General features: G+C 36.9%; 3 protein-coding genes across 3 annotated transcripts; 2 read left to right on the plus strand and 1 right to left on the minus strand.

The window, feature by feature from the left end:
• Window positions 1,642-5,272, plus strand: LOC18786391 (cyclic nucleotide-gated ion channel 2). The gene is made up of 8 exons (XM_020557450.1): window positions 1,642-1,658; window positions 1,745-2,342; window positions 3,008-3,229; window positions 3,309-3,598; window positions 3,688-3,799; window positions 3,890-4,126; window positions 4,217-4,303; window positions 4,511-5,272. The coding sequence occupies exons 1-8, from the start codon at window positions 1,642-1,644 to the stop codon at window positions 4,988-4,990; spliced, it is 2,043 nt and encodes a 680-aa protein (XP_020413039.1). The 3' UTR covers window positions 4,991-5,272.
• On the minus strand, window positions 8,051-8,828 carry LOC18787381 (oleosin 1). Its single transcript, XM_007218503.2, has one exon. The coding sequence runs from the start codon at window positions 8,766-8,768 to the stop codon at window positions 8,322-8,324; it is 447 nt and encodes a 148-aa protein (XP_007218565.1). The 5' UTR covers window positions 8,769-8,828; the 3' UTR covers window positions 8,051-8,321.
• Window positions 12,052-13,372, plus strand: LOC18785140 (ethylene-responsive transcription factor 2). Its single transcript, XM_007218771.2, has one exon. It carries the CDS (start codon window positions 12,408-12,410, stop codon window positions 13,188-13,190), a length of 783 nt encoding a protein of 260 aa, XP_007218833.1. The 5' UTR covers window positions 12,052-12,407; the 3' UTR covers window positions 13,191-13,372.

The following is a 19,101-nucleotide window of genomic DNA, read 5'->3' on the forward strand; positions in this document are numbered from 1 at the left end:
AATGGGAAGCCACTGGCCCCAAAGGGAGCGGCGGCTCCTAGGGTTTCTTCGCTTTTTGTTTTTTTTTCTTCTTTAGAACTTCTATCTATATGTTCTTGTTAACTTAGAAGACAATAATATCTACAAATTTAAATAATATATTTTAGTAAAAATATAAGCTTTTGTATTCCTTTTAAATTAATTAGACAGATAAAATTTGTACTTATAGTTGAATTTTGAATTTTTACGATTAAATGGTTAAGATATCATGTTTATTGAAAAATAAATTGGCGAGGGAAATTTTTTTGTGCGACAACATTGAGAGGTAAAATCTTATAGTACGTGTGGTTGAAGTTATAATTTGATTTATGTCCTCTTTTGCATGGTCTTACCATTTTAATGCTTATACTAGGCGACAACCGCTATTTCAACCACGGTTTTACCATTTAAATGCTCAAATTAGGCAACAACCATATATTCGCGCGCGATCTTACAATTTGAATGATCGAACTATGTGACAAATGATTCTTTCGCGGGTGGTTTTAACATTTGAATATCAAACTAGACGACAAACTATTCTTTCACAATCGATCTTATCTTTTGAATGCTCGAGTCAGGCGACAATCATTCTTCGCGTGTGATCTTACCAAAAATGATCTTACTAGCGACAAATGATTCCTTTTCATACACGATCTTACCATTTGAATAATCAAACTAAGCGACAAACTATTCTTTCACGTTCGGTCTTACCTTTTGAATGCTCGAATCAGACGATAATCATTCTTTCGTGCATGATCTTACCATTTAAATGATCTAACTAAACCACAAGCAATTCTTTTACACGTGATCTTACCATTTGAATAGTCAGACTAAGCGACAAGTATTCCTTAGCGCACAATTTTATCATTTAAAGTGCTCGGGCTAGGCGACCACCATCTTTATTTCGAACGTGGTCTTACCATTGGAACATTCAAACTAGGCTTAGATTAAGGTGTTTTTTGGGTGCATTTTAAATCTGTTTCTTATTTTGCTTTTGGATTAGTAGTTCTTGTCACTAACTTGTGTATGTGTGGATTTTTTATTCTTTTTAATTGTACTGAATGTATCCCACAAGCTTTAGGTTTTTTACGGTAGATACTAACTGCGAGTAAGAGTTTTGTTTTATCAAAGAGTAAAACGAATATTGATATTACGAATTAATTGTAATAGATTAATCCTTTGATTCTCTGCACAAAAACTTCTTCCACAAACACAAAGCTATTACTAGTTGACGCATCTAGTGAAGCTAGTCCAACTGTGTATATATATATATGCATGTAACGTTCGAGTTGACAGCTGCAGACATGGACGAAATATAATATCAAAACTTGTAACTCATGCATGCACTACACACCCAAAACCCCCTCACGTTTCTCATCTCATCCTCTATATAAAATGCTCTATATATATATGCTGACATGGACTGCGTTCATGGCCCCGCCCCCCGTCCAACTAAACCAACTCCCCGACAACCTCTACCCGCTTCATCACCACTCGCCACCGCCACCTTCCTTCTCTTCTACGTGCCCTCAACTTATCATATCCTCCCAATTTTACCATAATATCCCCTCCCCTTGTTTTTTCATTTCATTCCAAAAATATATCCCCATTTCATCTTCAGCCATGCCCTCTCTCCCAAGGTAACATTTTATTCATCATCAATTTTTCTTCTTATAAGAATTATAATTGCTCTTACTCTATCGGTGCTTTTTGGTTGAATTTTCAGGTGGAAATTGAATCAAGTCAAGCATTGTTGTAACAACATTAATGACAGTGACGACCTGGAAGACCCAATCTTCAATTCCAAAGAATGCTACGCTTGCACTCAGGTTGGAGTTCCGGTTTTCCACTCCACCCGCTGCGACCCGACCCACCAACCTCAACTCCGGTGGGAGCGCACCGCCGGGTCTTCCATGACCCGGACGGACCTCAAATGCCGCCCTCAGGACCTCACCCGGCCTCGCGCCATTGACCCGCGTAGCAGCAGCGTCAAAAGCTGGAACCGCATTGTGCTCATGGCACGCGGCCTGTCCATCGCCGTTGATCCTCTTTTTTTTTACGTCATGGCGCTGAGCCAGATTGGGGCTCCCTGCTTTTACATGGACGTGGCGCTTGCCCTCGTCGTCACCGTCGTTCGTACCTGCTTGGACGCGTTGCACGTGGCCCACATCTTGCTTCAGTTCAAGTTGGCTTACGTGTCGAGGGAGTCGATGGTGATTGGGTGCGGGAAGCTAGTGTGGGGCTCACGTGATATTTCTCTTCATTACATGCGGTCCCTCAGGGGCTTTTGGCTCGATGCCTTTGTCATTCTACCGATTCCTCAGGTGCCCCCCCTTCATTTCATTTCAATTAATCCTTTTATTTTCCAGAAAGATTTCAATTCTCAATCACTTAAAAATTTTGGGATTATGATAAATTCATGAAAATTTTGGTAATGATGGCATGAAATGGAATTAATACGTGCTATTATTTGTATCATATTTTAATATCAGCAGGTATATAAGTGAGATTCCTTTGTATGAGTTGGCCTCACCTGTATTATTAGATATGCGGTATTTTTTTTTTTGCCATTAGATATGTGGTAATTTTTTTTTAGCCATTAGATATGTGGTAATTAAACCTAACATTACTCTATTTATTTGGTAGAGTACATCTTATGATAATTTTACTTAGCTAGTGTTATTCGCTAAAGTTCTCGATTCTTCCATACAGGTAGGTTCTTGTTGTTTATCTATAATTTTTATATGTTTCGGGTACACCATGTGACTTTTACCATCCAATACATAGAGGACATGTGGAATTATTCTTCAACTTACTGTATTGTTTTTTATGATTTGTGACTAGCTGCATATTAGAAATATTCCATATGTCCTACGTCTATTGGATGATACACCAGCCACATTGTGTACCAGAACACCCAAAAATTTAGTCCAGTTATCTAAGTTTCAAAGTTTGACTCTCAAATTTCATATGTATATTTGTTTTGCAGACCATAATTTGGTTAATTGTGCCAAGGTTGCTTAGGGAGGAAAAGACTAGACTGATAATGACGACCCTCTTAATAACCTTCCTGTTTCAATTCATCCCCAAGCTCTACCACAGCGTTTACTTGGCCAAACGACTCAAGAAGGTCACAGGCTACATCTTTGCATACGGCAACATTTGGTGGCGTTTTAAGCTCAACGTCATTGCCTACTTAACGGCCTCACACGTACGTAACCCTGCTCTAATCCTATATTCTATATACTAATTCCAATCCTAATGAAGCTGTGTTGGTTTATTATATTCAGATTGCAGGAGGGTGTTGGCATGTGCTTGCAACACAGCGTGTAATGTCATGTCTCCAGCAACAGTGTGAAGCAAGTAGAAACTGTAACCTCTCTATCTACTGCTCAAAACAAGTTTTTTCATCTGGAAAGCTCTCTGGTGGCAATGCATTCACAAAGATAACGACAATGTGCTTGGATGAAGATACTACATTTGGGTATGGAATTTATAAACCCCTACTCGTGGTCTATGCTGGCAACACACTCGCCGTTCGGATCCTTTACCCTATATATTGGGGTTTAATTAACCTCGGGTAATAACCTATCAATCTACTTAATAATTAATCTCCTAATCATAAAAGCATATTTTATTTTATACCTCTTGGCATAAATTCATTTGCAGCTCCTTTGCCAACAACCTTATCCCTACAAGTGACTGGCTTGAACTCATATTCTCTTGCTGTGTAACGCTTGCGGGCTTGGGTCTCTTCATTACATTGCTTGGAAATATCCAGGTCACCCAGAACAGAGATTTTCATAGTTAATTATAATAACTAATTACTTAATGCTGATTGTTGATAGTGTTGTGTTGTATTATTGTGTAGATATTTCTGCATTCGGTGATGGAAAATAAGAAGAAAATGCAGTTGAAATATCAGGACATGGAATGTTGGATGAAGCGAAGACAGTTGCCATCTCATTTGAGGAAGAGAGTTCGCCATTTTCAACGTTGCAGTTGGGCAGCCATGCAAGGGCTAGAAGAGCTTGAGTTGATCCAGCATTTCCCCGATGGCCTCCGCAGGGACATCAAGGGTTACCTTTGCCTAGATCTTGTCAAGCAGGTAACACCTTAAGTGACCTTGATTTTGTGACAAATTTTATTCAACCTTTTGTATCTCTCTAAAATTACTCATCTAATTAATCATTATTAGGTACCGCTATTTCATAAGTTAGAAGATGTTATTCTTGACAACATCTGTGATCTTGTACGGCCAATTATCTACTCCAAGGGTGAAAAGGTACGAAACTATAGCGTCATATATATATATATATATTTGTTTGAGTGTTGCTACGTAAATACATACGTATATAGTTGTCTACTGCCGATGCATTCTAGACAATTAACTTTAGCATTTCTCCATTTAATTTAATGTTGATGATGTTTTGTGACATGTAATATACCTTCATTTAATTATATTACTTTTTGGCATGAAATGACTACATAGTTGATTAGAGAAGGTGACCCCGTACAAAGAATGATGTTCATAGTTCGTGGACATATAATACGCAGTCAAGGCCTCAGCAAAGGGTTCCAAGCCACCAGTGTGCTTGAACCAGGCAGTTTCTTCGGTGATGAGCTTCTTTCATGGTGCCTTCGCCGCCCGTTTAGCGGTCGACTTCCTCCCTCTTCAGCAACATTTACTTGCATGGAATCAATTGAGGCGTTTGGTTTGGATGCAAATTGTCTTCACTACATCATCGATCATTTTCGTTACAAATTTTCAAACGAAAGGCTCAGACGTACAGCGAGGTATTATTCGTCGAATTGGAGAACGTGGGGGGCTGTGATCATACAACTTGCTTGGCATCGTCATAGAATGAGGACTAAGGGTGTGATAATGGTGCAAAGTGGGGACATTGCGAATCGGCTTCGGCTATATGCTGCTTTCTTTTTGTCGCTAAAGCCACATGACCATCTTGACTAGAACCTTTTTGGGTGTGTTAATCATATAATAAATGCACAACTTGTGCAGTGTGTATCAACAATAAGAGAGAAAAAATATGTTCTAATCGATTCACCAACACCAGGATGCCTAACCTTTACGGAAACTTCAGGCCCAAAAAAAAAAAAAAAAACTTTACGGAAACTACTATGGCTTTACCTGTTGACCAATGAGAATGAGGTATTTCCTCTAGCAGAATCTGGATCGAAACGACTCTCCTGTCGAACCCCTTTTTGTCTGTATGAATTTCTGAACGCGCGGAGCACCGGCCGAGCGCCCTGAATGAATAAGAAATGGACAGCATAGGGAATCAATGATTCTTATTCAACCGATATTTCTGGCTTCTAGCAACGGCATTTGCAACTTTCCTAAAACCTCTCAACGTCAAAAATCTGCGTTGAATCATCAGAAATCAAAGGCGATAGAATCATCAGAAAAAATAAATAAATATAAAATAGAAAAAATAAAAAATTCGGCCTAGGCGCTAGGCGCCCGCCTAGGCGGCTCTAGGCGGTTTTTATTTTTTATTTTATTTTTTATTTAGCCCTCACGCTGTCGCCTCCTTCATCATATTCAAGAAAATCAAGCTCTTTAATTACAGAATATTGTGCCTGATAACTATGACAAGTTTAGATCAATATGCAAGAAGAGAGAAATTAACTGAAGAAACAGAGCTCACAAGTATTCTTTTCTTCTTCTTCTTCTTCTATTTCATTTTTTTACTGTAAAAACATAGAAATGGCTTCGAGGCGAAATGCATAGTAGAAATCTGAGTCTTTTGAGCAGCTTAAGGAATTTTGTGAGGGCATGTGGTCAGATTCTGAGGCAAAGAGATCTTGAAGACCAAACTCATCCATTTTCTCTGCTTGGTTTTGTGTTTCAAGCGAAGTTGTTTGTGAAGTCTGAGTAGAAACAGAGGAGGTCAAGGAGAGGACATTGCGATGGAAAAGAGAAGCTTCGCATTCTGTGCTGATAAAATCTTCACCTTCACTCCTCTCGCTCTCAGTCTTCTTTCTGCAGCTCCATTAACTTATATGCATGTTGGACACTTTTCTTTACTGTCTCATTGGAAAAGAAAACAGGATACCTTAGGTTAATTTTTTAATGCTTTTTAAACCCCCAGTAGTAGATAAAAAGAATATTTCTTTAAATGATATTCCAAGTTGAAAACATCTATTCTATTTGTATTTGTATAATTTTGTACCCCATAAGAAAAAATATTATTTGTATTTGTATATCTACCACAATATTCATATGTGTTGTTATTTTTTCAAATAGGACTACATGTTAACTGATCTAATAAGAATTTATACCATTATATCGAAACAAATGAAACAATAGATAAGCGAGGGGAGTGAGCTCACACCATTGCACCCAAATTTGAATCCCCTCTTCAGAAATTAGATTTATTTCAAACAATTTAAACTCTCGTTTGCATAAAAAAAAATATATATATTTTAAAAAAATGAACACAATCGAAAACGAACCTAGTAACATAAAACAACTCCCACTGCCCCAGTTATTTGTGGATCTAGTTGATCAGAAGAGCTGCATAAATGAATTAATGATGCTTATGCAATGAAATTTTCAGAATAAGAATGACTTATTTTCATAACAAAAACAATGAACAGTGACTAACCAGTTGAGTCAAACCCTTAATCTAGCACATTATATATTGCAACTGGGTGATCAGTATTTGATGTTGCTGTTAAATAAAATTTTCAGTACTTTATACCAATGGGATTGAAATAGAATAGTTTTGTTTCAGTTGGCTAATGGAAAACAAACAAATTGATAATTAATCAGACATATAAAAGTAATGATTTTGTTAAGAAACACGGACATTTGTGGTATGTATCTTCCCATGGTGCGGGATAAATGCCGGTACATTTAGAAAGAAGGCTATCGAAAAATCGGCCTAAGAGGCCGCCTAGGCCGGAGGAGGCCGCCTAGGCCGGAGGACACCGCCTAAGGGTAGGCGCCAGGCTGCCTAGGCAGGTCGGGTCCATTTATTTATTTTCCTGACTTTAAAGAAAACCTATTGTCGCCTCCTATTCTGTGTGTGTGTGTGTGTCTCTCTCTCTCTCTCTCTCGCGAGTCGACCACCACCACCAAGCCGCAACTACCCCTCGCCCACCCGCTGCAAAATATATATATTAACACTGGAGAGGTAGAATTAATGCAGGTTGCAAACGAAGCGCGCGATACTTAGAATACCATGGTGGATATGGATGAAGTAAAACAGATCCAACTAAGACGTGTACCACTTTAAATCAAAGCATCGTTTGCCTCTTTGGTCTTCGATACGAACAGTTCAATCATTCGAATATAAGTGAGTTTGTGACATATCACATATATATCTATCTACAATTTGCATGAATTTGTATTAAAAATCCCAATCCTCCTTCCTTCCGTTGGAGAATCAGGAGTTCATTTCCTTGTAGTTGACCGATTGGCTAGGTACACAGAAACTTGACAAATTAATTACCTCTTTCAGAACTCGAGATTACAAGTCTTAACTTATGTTTTGGACATACACACGTACAATAAATACTTTATAATTAACAATCAATCCCACCAATTAGAGAATTCTCCATACCCTCCAACATGTCCAAAATCCCACAAAACGGGGAATTAGAACCATGCCTTCCTGTGTCTACACAAACAAAGCAAGCAATAGGAGGCCGGCTGCCACTCTACTAAACTCTCTCTGATTATCTCACTGTAAAATATATGTACATGCCTTTATATGAAACAAATACAAACATTGAAACATCCATTATCGATGAGGTAAAAAACAGATTTGAACAATTAATACTTTTTTCTTGGAAGATCCAAGAAACACTGGAAAGTACCATGCATTGCGACACGTATTACAGAGTCCCAAGTAGCTAGCTAGCTAGCTAGCAAGCAAACACCTAAATTCTTCTTTCCTTTTTCTTTTGGCTAAAGTTTCCTGTTTTTCGGTGGGAGCGCATATGCTCATCAATCGCGCAGATTCGACAAGCAAATATTATTAGGGCAGGAAAGGGGAGGAAAATATGGAAAATACACAATTTATTGGTCTTTTTTGGAAGGAAAAAAGGTCCCAAATATTCAACTCGTTACAAGAGAAAACACAGAAATAAACGTACATTAAATTAACAAAATAACAGACAGACAGAGACACATTCACTAAAACAACTCAATACACACGAAATTACACACACACACACAACCAATGGGAGGGCCTGATGATCTATATAAACTCCAATTATTATTGTCGCCTGATGATCAACTACAAGGAGTTGATGGCAGTGCATGCAGATAGTATTTAAGAACTCTGTTGCTGACCAGAGGGAACATGCTGTTGGCCAAATTGCTCAGCCCTGTCCTTAATATCCCTCGCCTTCCCAGCCAGCTTATGACGAGCCTGGTCCAGTTGGTCAGCCCCTGGTGGCTGTTTCCCAGTGACGTACTTGTAGATCCACGACAACACCGTGACGGCCGCCACACCGAATCCACCGGAAGTCAAGAACCCCATCGTTATCAGCGCCACGGTGATCAAAGCAGGGACAAGAACAGGACTGAATATGACGAGCAGCGGAGTGGCAATGGTCAAAGCAATGACCGTGCCAGCAAGGACCAACCCGGAGAGCACTAGCAGGGAGCCACCCGCGGTGACTGCAGTGGCCGCCTTGGCCACCTGGTAAGACCGCGGTTGCTGCTGGCCATAGCTGCCTTGGAAATGAAGGGGCTGCTGGAAGTGCTGATCGGCCATTTTCTCAATTTGATGAAAAATTTGGGTGTGATTTTAAGCACAAAATGTGCAAGTCTCGGTGATAATGGGTGCATTGGTGAGTTAGGGTTTATATAAGAGCGAGGACATGAGGTGGGGTGGCACGTGTTGAGGGAAGGAAGGGCACGTGTTGAGGAGCTTCTCATGCAGGGGCTGCATGTAATGAACTGGCTTCGTTTCGCGACACGTCGTTTGTCATTATTTGAGTGATCTGTTGAGGAGTAGAGAGTGTTGAGATTATTGGGAAGGGTGTGGAGAGTTCGAGGACATCAGATGAGCATGATCATCATCTTCCTCTTATATATTAAGTTGGGCTAAGCCCCAATTGATTTCAAATTTCATAAGTTTCAGTCCAACCCAACCCAAATCACATACTGGACTGGACCCATTTTGAATCAAGTTCCTGTGGATTTGGTTGAGCAATTGAGAGGATGTGTTTAATCACCTTTGTAGACTGTAGATGAGAAAAGTTGTTCAACTTGTTTAATCGCCCGTGTTTTGAAGTATCAAATGGGACAAAAGTTGAAGAAAATGGACATGGAATTTGCAATTGCGGAGGCCAATGGAGTTGGTTAAAGTTGTGCATCCATATCCAAAAGTTCTTTCCCCTAATTAAGTTATAGCGAGTGCGGTTCTTATGAATTGAAATAACAAGTTCAAAAAAGTAGAGATGACTACTTTTAATTTAAATGGAAGTTGTTCATGGAAACCTTTCCTTGATGACCTTGACCTTCTCTCTTTCTTAATAAATACCTTTGAAAAATAAGCTTTCCACTACGAAGATCAATTCCACAATGTAAGAGAAGACGCGATCATCAAAATTAATGCTGTCTGCAGATAATCTTTTGACCAGGTGTTTCTTTCTTGTTTCTGAATTTGATTCCTTTCACTTTAAAATTTAGCAAAAACAAAAAAAAAAACCGTTACTAATCTACTCTAAACGAGTAATGTTCTATTATCATATTGTAGTTTTGCATTTGTAGAAATTCAATGACATAATAAGTATTTTCGTCAATTTCGAGTAAAAACTAGTCTAAAACTTTCCTCATTTTATATTATGGCTTGAAATTTGCCCTAAAAGTAACTTTTAACGTTTTTTTCTTCTCTCATATGTATGTCACATTCACAAAAAATTTAATTATTTTATCGGTGATTTAAATTGAGTGTCTAAACTGTTTGCAAGAGGAAATTTTCCTCTACTTAAAAAAAAAGCTTACCTGAGTGAGTTTGGTTAAGATGCGATTATACTATTGATTGTAATGCTCAGATAAATTAAAGTTAGGCTAAAAAGCACAAAGACTTTCTTTTGTCAAAAAGTACTTAATTATATATTTAAGTGTAGAACTCGGGTCTGGCAGCAAGCAGATATGCATAAAACAAGTGGTGTTATTTCAAGTTCAAACCAATGCCAAATTAATTTGAATAAAGTGGTGTTAATTTGGCTGGATTAACTGAAAACAGGGCTCACCAACCACCATCCCCCTATGCTCTGACTCGGATGGAAAATCAGAGACAACTTCTTCTGTGTATGTACCAATTTTCATCAACATCAGAAAAAAAAGGTGCTTTAAGACCCAATTGTTGTGTATGTAATTGGAAATGTTTTACATGCATTCATCTGCATTTTTCACTTTATTTGACCTATACAACGGTACAGTGTGTCACACATATTAAGCGGATTTTTTTCAGTTAGTCTGTAATATGATTCGGGTACATAAAGTGACCTCGTTTTTCCAATAATTGGAAAAAATTAGACCATGGATGAATTATAGTTTTTGGAGAAAGTTATCATTTAGTCAATATTTAGCCCCTTTTTAAAGTCCCACAAATCATCATCACTCATAAATACTAGCAACAATTTTTCTTCATCCTCTAAATTAATTAGTACTCAAATGTATTACATCAACGGAGTAAAATTGCTGGAGTCTGCACATGTTTTCCCAGGCTTGTATATTGACTCAAAATATCGTACGTAAAAAATTGGTTGAACATCAAAATCCGCAGCTTATATTGAGCTTTTCTAGTAGTGAAAATGAAGTTATTATGTTCTATGTAATTTGATATTTTTCTTCAATCAATAAGTCGTTGATGTTTTTTTTCTTTTTCTTTTTCTTTTTCTACCTACCTCCCAATACTAAAAAAATATCCTGGGTCAACTTCATAATTAATTGGAAACTTGAAAAAGGTATGCAAAAGGCAATTCCATCTCTATAGCAAACCAGATAATGTAATTTTATTTGAAGGTGTGAACTGATCTTCATCTCAGAATCAAATCATTTCACTTGCTGAAAGAAAGGTTCCCTTCACTTTCTCAGTTGGGAGCTGCCTATCAATTCAAGGGCGACTGACTAGCAACAATCTAGGTCAAGTCTTCCCACGTAGAAATTAAACACATCTTAAGCTCACTTAATATTTACTTTCTGTTAATCTTTACTTTCTGCTTAGGACACCGTAGTTTGACAAATTAAATTAATTAAGAGGACAAATTTGAAAATGATATGTAGAGATTGAAATCAGAGACTTGACAAATTGTTCAAGTTTTTGTAGCATTCTCGATATGTAGATTCTTACACTTCAAGTTATGTACCACTTAATGCTATTAGGAGTGGGTATAAGAAATTAATGGTAGATTGAGTATAAGAACACTCATTATAAGAAAAAGGATTTCTAGTTCAAATTGACATAGACAACTTAACCAACTTGGACTTACACGGTTCACATGGTTGCATTTTAACAGTATCAAATATTTTGCAGATGGCCACACTCATCAAATATGTTTTGATACACGGACCAGAAAAATGACATATTCATCTCAACAAAGCAAAAATGAAATAATAATAATGAATTTTCTGGAATTTGGTTTGTTAAATAAAAAGAAAATTAAGGAATTTAAAATTGATATTATAAGTCTAGTCTCTACTCTCTAGTGGTGGGGGAGCAATAGACCCATCATTTCTTCAGTGTGCAATTTGACTAGTTGCTTCTCATGACGTAAGTTGTGGCATCACATAAAATTATATTATTCCAGAAAATTAAATATTATTGAAGCTCTTTGTAGAGAAAACAAATCATCACACTGTCTCCACAGACACATAGGTTGTTATGAGCTGTTAATTAACCAAGTAAAAATTTGCAGGTCTCAGTTTCAAACGCATGCAGAAATTGGAAAATGACGGAAAGAAAGAAATTTAACCTGTCATCATCCATACACCTGGCACAAGGATAACGGAACCCCATGACATCAGCATTTAGACCCATTCACTCACGTACGTATATAGTCACGTGACACATAGGAACCCCCTCCTCCCCTCCCTCTCCCAACTAATTTGCCCACTGGTTGTCAACCTTTAAATTCCCATTCATATTACAAAGGAAGACAAAATGGAAAGAAAATTCAAAAAAAACTCACAAATCATTTTCTTACAAAAAATAAGAAAATAGAAAAAGATATTTATGTAATATCTAGGTTCTGTAGCTCCCCTCCCCCGCTTCTATATAAACTCTTGTTTACCTCCTCTTTCAAAATTCGTAAATCACCTCCAAATATACATCCTCCTTCTTCTTCTTCTTCTTCTTCTTCTTCTCTCTAGCAATTAAGCCATTACAAGCTGGTGATTAAGCATGATTATGAGTGATAATAATCAATCTCTGATGCCATGCTTAACAGAACAGTGGGGAGATTTGCCATTCAAAGTTGATGACTCGGAGGACATGATTGTCTACAGCTCCCTCAACGACGCTCTTAGCTTCGGCTGGTTACCCGATCACAGCTTGTACGAATATGTCAAGCCCGAGCCCCTCCTCTATGATCCCTTTGATCACCATAATGCCCTCCCAAACTTGTTCACCCAATTCCAACAATACCATGATGTCAATAATGCTCCAATCATCTTGCCCTTTGAACATCATCATCATCATGATCAGAAGCAAGTGCAAGTAGCTGATGCAGCCGATCAAAATAAGGCGCCAAAGTCCGGGGTGGCGAGAGGGAGGCATTATAGAGGGGTCAGGCAGAGGCCGTGGGGGAAGTTCGCGGCTGAGATTCGGGACCCGGCTAAGAATGGAGCTAGAGTTTGGCTCGGGACCTACGAGACCTCTGAGGAAGCGGCTCTGGCTTATGACCGAGCCGCATACCGCATGCGTGGCTCCAAGGCTTTGCTCAATTTCCCCCACCGGATTGGCTTGAATGAGCCACCCCCTGTCCGAGTCACCGGCAAGCGCAAAGAGCCCGAGGCAGAGGCCGCCGCCGCTGCGGATGCTTCAACAACAACGCCGAAATCCGCTAAGAGGACCAAAGCCTCCTCGGTGGCTGAACATGATCATCATCAAGCAAATGTGTGCCTTACAAGGCAGAAGACCAGTATGGGTCTGCTGCCACTTGGCGAGCAACTATTGGTGAGCTAGGTGATCATTATATGAGTTGTGAACTGGCTTAGCTAGGGAATGGATATATGATATGAGAGTTTTAAGTGGTCAATGTGGCCTAATTATAATCTGTAATTGTTAATTATTTACAAAGTGATCAGTAATTGCAATTGCAAACCCACTCCAAAAAGTGATGACTGTTTTTTCTTCGTGTTAGTTTACAACTTACGCTCGGGTTTCATCAGTGAAATACAATAAAATTATATATAAAAATTAAAATTAAAGTCGATGATCAATCAATCGTCTCTGAGGATGCAATTTCTTGTTCATTTCTGATCTTACCAAGAAATGATGGCAATGAGAAAAAGTGATGAGCCCAATGGCTTTAAAAATAGCTTTACCAAACCCAATGGCCAATAAATAATCGTTCATGTGCGCCATTGGAGCATAAGAAGCTTTGGGCGTTAATGGGGGTGTAGTGCAGTGTATCAATCAAATCACTTGGCCCACAAAGCACCATGGAAATCCCTTTGAAGGTTGTTGTAGGGATGGCAACGGAACGGGATTTGTCATCTTCATCTTTGTCTCCACACAGATCCAAATCGGCCGTCAGAGTGGGTGGGATTTTCTCCATATTATAATACTTTTCTTAATTTAAATAAATAATTCATTCTAAAATTAATGAAAAATATATATTATTTTAATTTACGTACATTAGAGTTGTAGACAAATGTCTGGCGTGGCTTCTGCATCTTGGACAAGTTTCTTATAAAAAAGTACTATTCATTATCTAGCTATAAATAGATATTTTAGGTCAAGCCCCACACAAGAAGGAAATTTTTTTATCTAGTTTAATATTACTACACGTGTGTACATTAGTATACTCGTTTGGGAGTAATTTTGAATAAGTGAAAAAGCACCTTTGTGGAGAATTATTTTTTCTCCATATATAATCATTTTAAATAGTTTTAAGTGATTTTAGAAATAAACACATCCTCCCTAAAAGTGATTCTTTTCTATTTAGAATCACTTAAACGACCTTTAGTCTGTTAGTAAATATATGTAACGAGAGGCCCTTTTTTTTTTTTTTTTTAGTAAGGACTTAATTAAAAATTTACTTCTAACTCTTGGATTTTGAACTTAAAAACTGAGAATTAAAACCCTAATTCTGAATCTTAAACATTTTCCACATCCTATGGGTGAGTCCAAAACGCAAGACCTAACCCTAAATTGGGCGGTTGGTTGGGATGGCAAGGAATCTCTAATCGCAGGAGCTCAGTACAGGTACGTAACTAAAGTAATTAACTAGGAATTATTTGTATGGATTAACCAGCTATGCAAAAAGTCTAACTAGAGGGGTCGTTAATTATTATTTCTCCTGTACATTCAAAAAAGCACACTGTCCGGATGAATGTACCTTTACATAGGTTTATTGGAGGCTGCACGGGAAGCCAACGCAGAAGGGGACATGTGTTGAAGATACACTTGCCCTACCCATCAATTTTCCGATCATCATCATCATACTGCTCTTCAAAATTTTCCTACAAAAATATTAAAAGATAAAGACTAAAGGCAATGAGACTCTATATAATTCTTCTTTTTTTTTTTTCTGGGTTTCAATTTAACTTTCAATATTCACCAACCACAATGTCGTCTATTAGTTTCTGGCGTGAATATATACATGGGGAAGAAGTGGGTCCTATATATATATAGCTTTTATTGAGGGATCTCTTAAATTAGCTTTTTTGAAGGATACTTTTGCAAGACCTACTCCGTATTGTATTTCATTAATCCAAACCGTCTATTTCGTAGATATTCATTCAAAGATCATCTCTATAAAAAATCACTCGAATCCGATATCATTTGACCACTCAATTGAATTATTGAAATTCTAGTACTTTCTTAAAACACTGTATTCATTGATTTTGTATGACACAATTGGATATCGAAATAGTTTCTGATTTGTCTAATTTATTTTTGCAATGATAATCTATGAATATAGACTTAAAAATAGATGGTTTGGATCGTAAGGGACCCTAAATGGAGTCCCTCAAATAAAATTATTTGAGGAATCCCTCAATAAAAAAGAGTCTTAATGCATTTGCTGGGGTGAGATGCAGATCACCTAGATCAGTATCCCGTGTACATTTTGAGTTGACTGTTGAAATATTTTATATATTATATATATCACATTATTTTTTTCTTTGTATATACATGTCTTGAAAACCTACAAAATCACAGCAATAGTCTTTAGAAACTATTTTATTTCAACGGACAGGCGAAGTCAAATTTTTACAATAATGAAGACTAAACCATCCATGTAAGAATATTCAAACAATATTTTATGCATGTGATTAATTAATCAGAAAACTTTTACTTGTTTGGACAAAAAAGAGTATAGGAAAATGAACTTTCATCAGCGCCGGGACCAGCAAATCATCGAACTCAGGTTTATTTATGTTTAATCTGGTCAATATTCAACCCTCCCTTTCTCGTCATCGTTATAGAAATTAAGAGTTACACACACAGATATCTAGGTCAGTAGTTTGACGCGAATGAAAATGTTTCTGTGGAAGTAGGGCAAGCACCGAAAAGTTTGAGTCAGCATCTAAATACCAAGCATGGTGGACCCCACGTTTTGGAAATGTCCAAGCAATAATGTAATGGCTATGTTCACATACGGTGATGGTCCAGCAACTAAGGCATGGACGTCGACCACACATTCCAAAACTGTATTATTTGTCGCTGGATATATGAATAGTTGACACAATACTTGATGTAGAATAGATGGTGGAAATAATTAAAGGGGAGTTGAAGCCACGAGCGTTTAAGGATAAATTGGGTAAACTGCATATATATTTAGGTTTCGTCATGATGTATGAGCTTTTCCAGTTATTCGAGATCGTTTAGTAATCCGAAATTCAATTTTAAAGTTTTTACAATTTTTAGAAACTTTGTTATTTTTCTATTCTAATTTCCTTATATCTTCTTAATGAATTCCATATCAAATAAACCGGCCACTTTGCCGTCCTATGATTCTGTTATCGTACATAAATATATGTTCACATTTTGTTATATATATATGTGGATTGCCGTCACCGCCTACTACAAAAAAACCGAAACCGACCACAATTGTTCGACCGTCTTGTTCTTCATGCAAGCACAACCTACTTATTTGACAGCTGCCCATACTTTTGGTTTTGAGTTGTACGAGTCAATCGTGCATGCCTCTGAAATATATGAAAGTTGAAATTGGGAGCTTGTGAGAAGAAGAAGTGACCAACTTTTGTAGCTACGTTAAGTAAAACTTTTACATTCACACAACACAATTATTATGAGTATTTGTCAATGTGTTACGGCATGCAGCTGGCCACGAAAACATATATCAAGTCGGCTCACCATCATTATTCTTAGTTTAATGAAAAAAAAACATACATCATAATATTCCCATTGACATCCAAATTCTCATCTTACGACTTTCTTTTTTATTTTGTCAAACAAATTTAGTTTTATCTCCTTTGAACTAATCACATGCATTACTTGATGCTGCTCCTTCCTCCACCTATCATATATATATATATATATATATATATATATAGAAAAGAAAAACGAAAAAAAAACACACACACACACCCCCCTAAAATCAAATTGTAGGCGCAGTAATTTATTGATAAATTGTATATGTAAACGTTGTACCTATAGTTTGTTTGTTTTTTCCTACGAATTTATGTATTTTTTATATGTACATCCAATAAAATAACATTAGCAAATGTCTTGTTTAATATAATTATTTAACGTCTTTTGAATACAACTAATTAATCGCATAATATTTAATGTATAGTTTTGACTAAACGAAAAGATCCAAATCAGAGTCTCTATGTCGGCTCCATCCGTGTCACCAAAATAATGTACACATATAATATAATTTAATTAGGATTATTATCAAACACATCATGTCATTATCCATAGTTTAATCCAAGAGCGATAGCGGTCCAACTAAGCCACAGCTATTCAGGAAAGCAAAATTCCAAAGCAGTTGCTTCTTCTCTTGCTCTCTTGCTCTCTTCCTCTCTTCCATTGGGAAAAGAAAACCCACTTGCCCGACACTTGACACTACAGTCCTTCGTACTACTATGGCCCACGTGGGGTGGGATCCATAAATTAATATATTTATATTATATTATATATAATGGCATGCAAGTTGATCAAATTATCTTTTGCAAGTGGAATGTTGCGATACATAGAACTTGCATGCAGTTGTTTGCTTCGTTGAAACTATGGACGAAAGTCATTGCTTACGTTTGATTATTTTAGAGACAACGGAGTCAAGGTCGAACACCACGTGGCTATTGAATTCGACCATTCAAGGTCAGACAAGCACCAATGTTTTCAAACCTGCTCACTGTGCAAAAACAAAAACCTACACTCTAGTGAAGGATTATAGTTACATGTCTTTACAAGGAGTTGTTAAATGTGCTTTCCGTACTTATTGAACCAAAAGTCACGGATAATTATGGTTATTGATTTGATGAGTTCGGTTAATGTGACTTATTGTTCAATAAGGGCGGAAAACTATTTTAACAACTACCTGTAAAGACACGGATGATATCAAAGTTATCGTGACTTTTTGTTTAGTAAGTTCGGAAAACTATTTTAACAACTCCCTGCAAAGACACGGATTATATCAAAGTTACCGTGACTTCTTGTTCAATAAGCGCAGAAAACTATTTTAACAACTCCCTACAAAGACACGAATGATATCAAAGTTACCGTGACTTCTTGTTGAATAAGCACGGAAAACTATTTTAACAACTCCCTATAAAGACGCGGATAAGATCGAAGAAGATATGTTATGAAATTGGTGAACCTAAAGGCTTGTTTTTTCCTTTTAATTCCGATGTTATCTTATTGAACACATACGCATTGTGGAACATTAATAGTTGTTTGGATTGTTAAAGTTTGATATATATTTCTTTTGTCAAACAATTTATGGCAGTCTGGTTTTCAAGGTTTTCAATATCTTTGCCAGGCTCGATAGTCATGCATGGACCCCAGAGATAAGTAATGAAATAATGAAAAGGAAATATGCAATTAATACAATTTGATACCTTTCTTTATTTGGCTGAATTTTCAGACAGATAGATGAATTTGGGAAGTCCTGTAAGTTTCGAAAAAAGTGGAAAATGTGATATATATTTTTTTCGTGGATGAGACCACCATAACCATCAATGTCTTCTGGTGCCTTTTAGATACAATATTATTTATTTAAACTTGTATTTTAGCTTATACATACATCAGTTGGATGAACGCCATTGTCCTTGGTTCATCCAAAAACAATAAGAATGTCATTGTCGTAGAATATTAAAATTAGACAAATAAGTTCCTTCCAACGACACTTGTGGGACTGATCTCATCACGTCGCAAGTTCATCATTGGCCAATTGATCGTGAAATCTTATCAATAAAACTACAATTTTGTAACCGAAGAAAAAAAAAACTACAAATTTATTTATTTTTACATATGCAAATCATCGTTATAAAATTCGTTGGTCAAGACAACGTACATATTGTTTTATATTCAAGTTAATCATCATTAATTAGAAAAAACATGAAACTAAGAAAGGTAGCCTAAAAGTCAAATGTAGCCTAAACATCATCATTATAAGTTTTCTCACCTGACATTGAATCCAACCTTGCTAGAGAGTTTAGAAACACTGATTCCCTTAAAATAATAATAATAATAATAATAAAATACTAATAATGATGGCTGATTAGAGAAATGGACTTGTCGTAGATGGCAAAAAAGACAAAAGACGATTCAGTCAGATTATTTAGTAAAAGTTCAAAAGACAGAAATATAATAATAAACAAGTTTAGAAATTGAAGCACGTGGGCTGTATTAAAATAATACTATTATTTGGATTTGATTAAACAGTATTAGACGTAATCAT

This window comes from Prunus persica, chromosome G2 (genome assembly GCF_000346465.2).
Source record: "Prunus persica cultivar Lovell chromosome G2, Prunus_persica_NCBIv2, whole genome shotgun sequence".
In the NCBI taxonomy this organism is placed as follows: domain Eukaryota; kingdom Viridiplantae; phylum Streptophyta; class Magnoliopsida; order Rosales; family Rosaceae; genus Prunus; species Prunus persica.

Bases quoted from the DNA above. Each gene is read 5' to 3' on its own strand.
- LOC18787381 (XM_007218503.2), bottom strand. From the start codon at position 8,768: ATGGCCGATCAGCACTTCCAGCAGCCCCTTCATTTCCAAGGCAGCTAT.
- LOC18786391 (XM_020557450.1), top strand. The intron at 3,599-3,687 runs GTAATAACCTAT...ATTCATTTGCAG, and splicing joins TGGGGTTTAATTAACCTCGG to CTCCTTTGCCAACAACCTTA. The intron at 4,127-4,216 runs GTAACACCTTAA...AATCATTATTAG, and splicing joins GCCTAGATCTTGTCAAGCAG to GTACCGCTATTTCATAAGTT.
- LOC18785140 (XM_007218771.2), top strand. From the start codon at position 12,408: ATGATTATGAGTGATAATAATCAATCTCTGATGCCATGCTTAACAGAA.